Source organism: Hyperoodon ampullatus (assembly GCF_949752795.1).
Source record: "Hyperoodon ampullatus genome assembly, chromosome: 12".
Classification (NCBI taxonomy): Eukaryota; Metazoa; Chordata; class Mammalia; order Artiodactyla; family Ziphiidae; genus Hyperoodon; species Hyperoodon ampullatus.
This window is the reverse complement of record NC_136925.1, coordinates 74,943,774-74,952,550: the sequence shown is the minus strand read 5'-3', so window position 1 is coordinate 74,952,550 and position 8,777 is coordinate 74,943,774. Positions and strand designations below refer to the sequence as shown.

General features: G+C 47.9%; 1 protein-coding gene across 1 annotated transcript; it reads left to right on the top strand.

Moving 5' to 3' along the window:
- Positions 1-299: 299 nt before the first annotated feature.
- On the top strand, positions 300-8,777 carry ZBTB2 (zinc finger and BTB domain containing 2; the record flags this gene model as incomplete). The annotated part of the gene is made up of 2 exons (XM_079716488.1): positions 300-472; positions 7,406-8,777. The coding sequence occupies 2 exons, from the start codon at positions 300-302 to the stop codon at positions 8,775-8,777; spliced, it is 1,545 nt and encodes a 514-aa protein (XP_079572614.1).

Genomic DNA, 8,777 nt, shown 5'->3' with positions numbered 1-8,777 from the left:
GCTGTCTGGCGGGCTGACTGCTCAGGTTCATTTCCTGGTTTCTCCACTTACCATCTGTATAAACTTGGGCAAAGCACGCAGTCCCCGAATTCACCGTAAATTTCATCATCTGTAAAATGGGAGTAACAACAGAGCTACGTCACAGGGCTGTTGTGAAGACTGAGTGAATTTATGCAACATTTCTAGCAGTGCCTGACCTATTAGCCGGGACCATTACTATTGGTGACTCTAAAGACACTACTTATTTGTGAATCGTCTTTCTTAAAACCAAATTGTTTGCTTTGCAGATTTTTTAAAAAATGGATTTGGCCAACCATGGACTTATTCTTCTGCAGCAGTTAAACGCTCAGCGCGAGTTTGGTTTCCTGTGTGACTGCACGGTTGCCATCGGCGATGTGTACTTCAAGGCACACAAATCAGTTCTTGCTTCATTCTCCAATTACTTTAAGATGTTGTTTGTCCATCAGACCAGGTAACTAACGTAGTTGATAATAATCTAATGACTGTAGACTCTGCACTTCCGTGGCCCTCCTTCCCATGAACATGCTCTTTGCCCTCATCACGACCGGGGGTCTCGCTGCCTCTCCCTGGGTTCCCAGTCCCTCATCACCTCACTTGCCCCGAGCAGCCCCTCCACCTCCAAGTAGCCACGCTGGGGGTCACCGACACAGTCAGGATCGGCAGGGTCGGGTCCACTACGAAGGCAGCTTCCTCTCACTCCTCCGGCCCCGTCCCGGCTCTCCCCCAGACTTTGAGTATTTATCCTAGTCTCCTAATGAGAAGCTTGGCGGCATGAATTCCCACAGTTTCCTTCTTTTCTCTCTTAAAATGTCTCAATCTCCTTATCTTCGCACAGTCTTTTTCTTCCCATCTCTCTGTCGTGGAGAAAAGGGCCCCTGATTGTCTAAGGAAAACAATCTTCCTCCTGCCCTTATGCTCCCAGATCCTACCCTGCAGTTTTCATTCTGTACTTTTCATGTTATACTTGTACCCCCACTGCCATCCCCAAGCCTGTGAAGGCTCAGCCCTTCCGTGACACCGCTGTCTACCTGCGTGATGGTGCTGCTTTTCGTTTCACTGTGAAAGTTCTACAAAGGATGACCTATGGCCTCGCTTCTCCTCTCCTCATCCCACACTCTTCCTCTCCGTTGGCACTGTGGTTTCCACCCGTCGCTCCACTGGCATCATTTTTCCAAGGTCGCCTCCTCATCAGAATCACTGCCTCCTCCCAGTCTCTGTCGTCCTTGTCCCCTGCAGCATTTGCGACTGTTTTCTTCCTTCGGAAGGCTTGTCACCTGCATTGTGATGACTCTGAATCCCCCTTGTTTTTCTGCCTTCTCCACAGGCGCCTCCTGCAGTTTTGGTGAGTGGGGTCTCCACGCTGCTTTCTCTCTGCCTCTCCTGATGGGCGCTCATCTTTTCCTGGATCTTGCCTCTGCTGGAAACCAGTTGACAGCTCTGGGCTTGATCTTTCTCTGTCTCCAGAACTCTATTTCCCAAGGCTACAGGCTGCCTGCTGGACATCTAGAATTGAATATCCTCTTTTATTTCATTTTGCATGTCTAAAACTGAATTAAGTCTTCCCTGAAGTCCCTTCTGACTTCCCTATTTTTTTTCTCTTCAAGTAAGCCATACTAAAAATCTCTCTAAAATCGTATCCCGTCGGCGCCCAAATCATGTTTTCTTCATAATTACCTCTCACATTAGTTCTTTCCTTCCCTTCTCACTTCCATTTCCTAATCATTTTCCACGTTACTGTCAGATTAATATTCCTAAGCATTGCTTTGATTGGAGTGTGCCTTTGATCCGAAACCTCCCAGATTGTGTTACTCCTTTGATTGGAAACCTAGAGGACACCCATCACACATCAAAATAGCACACAGATTCCTCATTGTGTCTTTCAAGGCCCTGCAGGCATGAAGCCTGACCTCCTTCCAGCCTCTCTCCGACCTCACTTTGCTGGCCTTTTGCCCACTCCCTGAGTCCTAGTTTACATATCACCTCTTCCGTGACCTCCGCCCCCCTCTTCCGTGACCTCCGCCCCCCCAACAATCAAGGGAGCCCAAATGATCAAAAGCAGTCTCTTCCTCTCTCAATAGCACTTTATTTATGCCGTTTTGTAAGAGCAATATATTTTCCCTTTGTTGTTGTTATCTGCATACTTACGCCCCTCCTCATTTGTAAGATGCTTGAGGGCAGAGACTGGGTTTTACAAATGTTTTTGAACAGTTGCAGCCTATAGTTCGGGGATTTGTGCATAATAGTCACTTGATAAATGTCTAGAGGAGCAGAATGGGGGATTAGTAGGATTAATGGCAGGCGGAGCTTGCTTTATCTTGGGACACTAAGGATGCTCCTGTTTCCTTCATTGTCAGAGACATCACAGCTAATAGGCACTGGAAGTCTCTACGCAATGAATTAAATTGTCTTGCAAAGGGACAGGTTTTCATTTTGAGGAATAAAAGAATATAATGTAATGAGTTTTAAATAGATGCAGGAAACTTAAGTGTAGAACAGTAAGCAGATACCTTTCTAACAAAGGAATGTGATATTGGTGCAGAGTGGAGCCCCAAGTTTGAGCAACAGTGTGTTATTGCCCCAGAGCTGGCACGTGCCCTTTGGGCTGCCTGAGGCCTTGACCACCTCTGGTGAGAGGAGAATACTGCACAAAGACCAGAGCCATGCTTTTAACTGCTGGCTACTGTAGAGAGAGACCAAGAATACAGTTTTTTCACACTTAAGAGAGTGTTTTATGTCTGCAGTTACCACTAGATGTCTCTGTCTTATGGACACTACTCTAAGTGAACGTTTTAAATCATGTATCACTGCAGACTTGGAGCTCTCAAAAATAAAACAGAGACAGGCCTTGCTAAGTACAACCTCTGACAACATCTAACGTTATTTTTAAAGCCTTACTTTCAAAGTTCTTTAAGCCCAACTTTTACTTGAAGGGTCTAGTGAAGGAAAGATTGAAAATGTAAATGACTGTGAAAGTTTACAGGAAGGGCTTGTAGCTGTGCTAAAACTATATTTTTCCTTCATAAAAGTGTTACGTCACAGACATCGGCAAATCAAACCGCTTAGGTGTAAGCATATTGTAGAGAGCTGTGTCCTTCCCAGAGCACTTGGAAATGACCAGAGTGGCCCAGAGCGAGCTTGAGCGAATCGACAGGAGGTCTGGCGGACTGGGAGGGACAGCCGTCAAGGACAGCGATGGCTGGAACATGACATAAGGAGTCTTTTTGGGTTTTTTTAATTGGTTGATAACTTTTTTTCTTTTTTTTTTTTTGGCTGCGCTGGGTCTTCGTTGCTGCACACGGGCTCTCTCCAGTTGCGGCGAGCGGGTGGCCACTCCTCGCTGCGGTGCGCAGGCCTCTTCTCGCGGTGGCCTCTCCCGCTGCGGAGCACGGGCTCCAGGCTCGCGGGCTCTAGAGCGCACGCTCAGTAGTTGTGGCTCACAGGCCCAGTTGTTCCGCAGCATGCAAGACCCTCCCGGACCAGGGCTCGAACCCATGTCCCCTGCATTGGCAGGTGGACTCCCAACCACTCAACCACTGCGCTACCAGGGAAGCCCTAAGGAGCTTTTTTTTTTTTTTTTTTCCGTTCGGTACGCGGGCCTCTCACTGTTGCAGCCTTTCCCATTGCGGAGCACAGGCTCCGGACACGCAGGCTCAGCGGCCATGGCTCACAGGCCCAGCCGCTCCGCAGCATGCAAGACCCTCCCGGACCAGGGCTCAAACCCATGTCCCCTGCATTGGCAGGTGGACTCTCAACCACTGCACCACCAGGGAAGCCCCCCTAAGGAGTTTTTTTAAATAACTTCTGAAGTGCCTTGAATGTGTCTATGTGCTTCTGCTTTAAGAAAAGAAAAAAAAAAGAACAAATCAGGATAAATGGGTGTCTGGAAACCTCCCAGAGCCCTGGGCACTTGCAGTAGACCCCAGGGACACGCCGCTTTCCTCTCCCTGGGGACTCCTCACCAGCTCTGCGGCCCCTGGAGTCCTTCCTTCTCCCTCTAAGCCTGGCTGAAGTGTGGACGGGGCCTCCCCAGCCCCATCCCTTCTTTGCCATCAGAAACTGCATGAAGTTCTTTAAAATTTGAGAGATTTACTGTCCAGTCACCTCCATTCACAGTCGGTAGACAGAGGACAACCTATACAATAACAAATAAGGGGAAATTATAAAACGTACAACAGTTTTTCTGGAAAGGGGCCCCGCTTTGGATTTACGTCTCATGGATGCTGAAAAATATAGCCCTGCTTTGTATTTACCTCTCGTGGATGCTGAAAAATATAGCCCTGCTTTGGATTTCTACCCTTCCCTCTTCTTTGCCCTGGGGACAGGGGGGCTCCCTCTCCCCTCCTCCTGCCTGGAGGAGCATTCCTACCCGCAGAACAAAAGGTGCCCTATAGTCTCCTGGGGTGATTTGCATCTCTGAAGGCCTGTGGCTTCCTGGTTCATTAGGCCTTTGCCTGGCCCTGGAAAGATCCCCACTACTTCAATCTGGAGTTGATTGCTTACATTATGAAAGTATTCTTCACCACACCTAATCCCTGCAGCTTTATTTTGAATATGGGATTTCCCTAAAGCATCTAAATATGTTCTAGTATACACATAATATTGTAGGCACTTACCTTGTGCTTAAAGGGAGGACCACCTGCATTTGCATTCCTATTTAAAGGAATATAAATAACTTAAAGGACTATAAAAAGACTCCCAATACAGACATGAATGATCTGTGTGTCTTTTTTAAAAACAGAGTGACATAAACTCGTCCTCTTTATACCGTCAAAGGGGTGCTGGTTTTTAGGCTTGATCTTTATTCTTTGGCTCCCATACTTTATAGTCAAACATTTTCCACACAATTATTTGTATGCAGTCATGTTGAAATATACACACATTGATAGCGATGCAGTAATTATTCAAATCTATTTTGTCACAAATTGCTATTAAAGTCACTTTACCCCCTTTTTTTAACAGAATAAAATATTAAATTTAGAAGAGCAGAATATACTGATACTATTTTAGCATATTGGAAAATATTTGTTAATAAGATAAATAGCTTAATAGTAATAGTAAATCATAATAGTAATAAGTGGTATAATCAAAAATGATTATAAATTCTAAAGGCATTCAAGGAAGGTGTCTTTAAACTTAAAAAATGCACTGTCCTGCTTCCCTGGTGGCGCAGTGGTTAAGAATCCGCCTGCCAATGCAGGGGACACGGGTTCAAGCCCTGGTCTGGGAAGATCCCACATGCCGTGGAGCAACTAAGTCCGTGTGCCACAACTACTGAGCCTGCGCTCTAGAGACCACGAGCCACAACTACTGAGCCCTCGTGCTACAACTCCTGAAGCCCGGGTGCCTAGAGCCCGTGCTCCACAGTGAAGAGTTAGCCCCCGCTCGCCGCAACTAGAGAAAAGCCCCCGCTCGCCGCAACTAGAGAAAAGCCCGCGCACAGCAACAAAGACCCAACACAGCCAAAAATAAACAAATTAAATAAATAAATTTTTTTAAAAAATGCACTGTCTATAGAATATATTCACTCAGTATGTGATAGCACACATACCTCATAATATGTATTATTATTAATTTTTTTTTTTATGTGTGTGGTATGCGGGCCTCTCACTGCTGTGGCCTCTCCCGTTGTGGAGCACAGCCTCCGGTCGCGCAGGCTCAGCAGCCATGGCTCATGGGCCCAGCCGCTCCGCGGCATGTGGGATCCTCCCAGACCGGGACACGAACCTGTGTCCCTTGCATCGGCAGGCAGACTCTCAACCACTGCGCCACCAGGGAAGCCCCCTCATAATATGTAGATGTACATCTCACTGATTTATAATGATGCATTAGAGTTTCCCTAGTGGCCCAGGGAGAGTTCTTGGGACCTTTATATTATTGCTGCTTGAATCATAATGCTGTTTCTGGGATGATGCAAACACTAAAGTCTAAAAGTTATAAAATCAATTTTGCCACAACTGCTTTAGCTACCTCAGATAAATCATTTAACTTTGGGGGACCTCAGTTTCCATGTCTGTCAGATGGGAATAATCAGATCTGCCTCATATACTACACAGGGTTGTCTTAATGCTCCAAAGAATCTTGGTGCTTTGGCTTAGGAGTTAGACTGAAATTTAAATCCCAGTTCCATTGCTTACTAACTCTGATATTGAGCAAGGTATAAATCCCTTTGAACCTTAACTCCTTATCTGTAAACTGAGAATTAATGGCAATTAAATGAGAAAATGCCTATAAATCCCAGCTGCAGGGACATCCCTGGTGGCGCAGTGGTTAAGAATCCACCTGCCGATGCAGGGGACACAGGTTCGATCCCAGGTCCGGGAAGATCCCCTATGCCGCGGAGCAACTAAGCCCGTGCCCCACAACTACGGAGCCTGTGCTCTAGAGCCTGCAAGCCACAACTGTTGAGCCCATGTGCTGCAACTACTGAAGCCCATGCACCTAGAGCCCGTGCTCCACAACAAGAGAAGCCACCGCAATGAGAAGCCCGTGCACCGCAACTGGAGAAAGCCCACGCGTAGCAATGAAGACCCAAAGCAGCCAGTAAATAATTATTAATTTTTTAAAAGATAACTGGAGAATATTAGAAACAATTTTTTAAAAAATCCCAGCTACAGTTCTAATGATGAGGATGATTACGTTTGATAAGGAACTGAGTTGTCCCAGAGCTGCTTTTCATGCAGTCTAGCAGTGCTGGGGCAGTGATCTGACTCCATTCGAGCTAGAATGTGGTTTGCCTTTCCTGTTCTTCCCAGCTCTACAGCACTCCATCCTCATGCTGGAGAGAGCAGAGGGTTGCAGAGCAGGGGTCGAATGGGGTTTTCCTTTTTCTCACTTTTGTTGTCTTGCTCTTAGGCACTAGTCCAGCGCCCCCATGTTATATTGTTTGACTCTTACCTTGAAAGATCTGCTGAGCTCTGGATGGCACTGGATCAATACAGAGTCCTAGACATTTAGCTAAAAGATCTGCAGGTCAGTGGTTCTTAACCATCTACTGGGTCACAGGCCACTCTGAGATAGAAAGCAATGGATCATCTCCATAAAACACAAAGTTTTTTTATATATGATATAATTTTACGTAGATTACTAGGAGAAAACCTGCTTCAAGAGTCTATGAGTTAAGATACCACATTGGTTTAACATGAATTTTCCTTTCTCAGTCCTTTAAAATATCTTTACTGTATTTCTCTCTGTTCTTAATAGGATTAGAGTTAAATTATATAGGTTCCAGTATTCTAGTTCATGAAACGAACAGTAAGATATATGTGAGATGGTCTTGTTTCATTTGCCTTTGTAAGTACCGGGTTTTCCCCCCAGGCTTTCTGTTGTCATTTGAGTCATGAATTGACATTCACTCACAGACTTGTTTTTTACCTGTTTCTTTCAGTGAGTGTGTCCGTTTGAAACCCACTGACATCCAGCCCGACATCTTCAGCTACCTCCTGCATCTGATGTACACGGGGAAGATGGCACCTCAGCTGATCGACCCGGTGCGCTTAGAGCAGGGGATCAAGTTTCTCCACGCTTACCCGCTGATCCAGGAGGCCAGCCTGGCCAGTCAAGGAGCCTTTTCTCATCCTGACCAGGTTTTTCCGCTGGCATCTTCCTTGTATGGCATTCAGATTGCAGATCATCAGTTGAGACAAGCCACCAAGATTGCTTCAGCGCCGGAAAAACTTGGCCGAGAGCCACGGCCACAGACGTCCAGGATGAGCCAGGAGCAGGTGCCTGAGGCCTCCCAGCTCTCCCAGCTGCCCTCGAATCTGACCCAGGTGAATCGGACACACATGACCCCCTCGGACCCGCTGCAGACCTCACTGTCGCCCGACCTCGTCTCCACTCCTGTTCCTCCCCCGCCCCCCGGGGAGGAGACCAATCTGGAAGCCTCTTCCTCGGACGAGCAGCCCGCGCCCCTCACCATAGCCCACGTCAAGCCGAGCATCATGAAGAGGAACGGGAGCTTCCCCAAGTACTACGCCTGCCACCTGTGCGGGCGGCGCTTCACGCTCCGGAGCAGTTTGCGGGAGCACCTCCAGATTCACACGGGGGTCCCCTTCACAGCCAGCCAGCCCGGAGAGAGCCGCGTGCCCCTGTCCCTCTGCAGCAACACGGCGGACCTAGGAAAAGATGCCATGGAGGTGCCGGAAGCGGGGATGATCAGCGACAGCGAGCTGCGGCACATCTCGGACTCGCCCATAATCGACGGGCAGCCGCACTCGGAGACGCCGCCGCCCTCAGACATCGCGGACATTGACAACCTGGAGCAGGCGGACCAGGAGAGGGAGGTCAAGAGGCGCAAGTACGAGTGCACGATCTGCGGTCGCAAGTTCATCCAGAAGAGCCACTGGAGGGAGCACATGTACATACACACCGGGAAGCCTTTCAAATGCAGCACGTGTGACAAGAGCTTCTGCAGGGCCAACCAGGCCGCCCGGCACGTGTGCCTCAACCAGAGCATCGACACGTACACCATGGTGGACAAACAGACCCTGGAACTCTGCACCTTTGAGGAAGGCAGTCAGATGGACAACATGTTGGTACAGACGAACAAACCCTACAAATGCAACCTGTGTGACAAAACGTTCTCAACTCCCAATGAGGTTGTTAAACATTCATGCCAAAACCAGAACTCAGACGTTTTCGCCCTAGACGAAGGGCGGTCCATTCTCCTGGGCAGTGGGGACTCTGAAGTGACGGAGCCCGACCGCCCAGTGTTAGCTTCCATCAAAAAGGAACAAGAAACAGTGTTGTTAGACTGA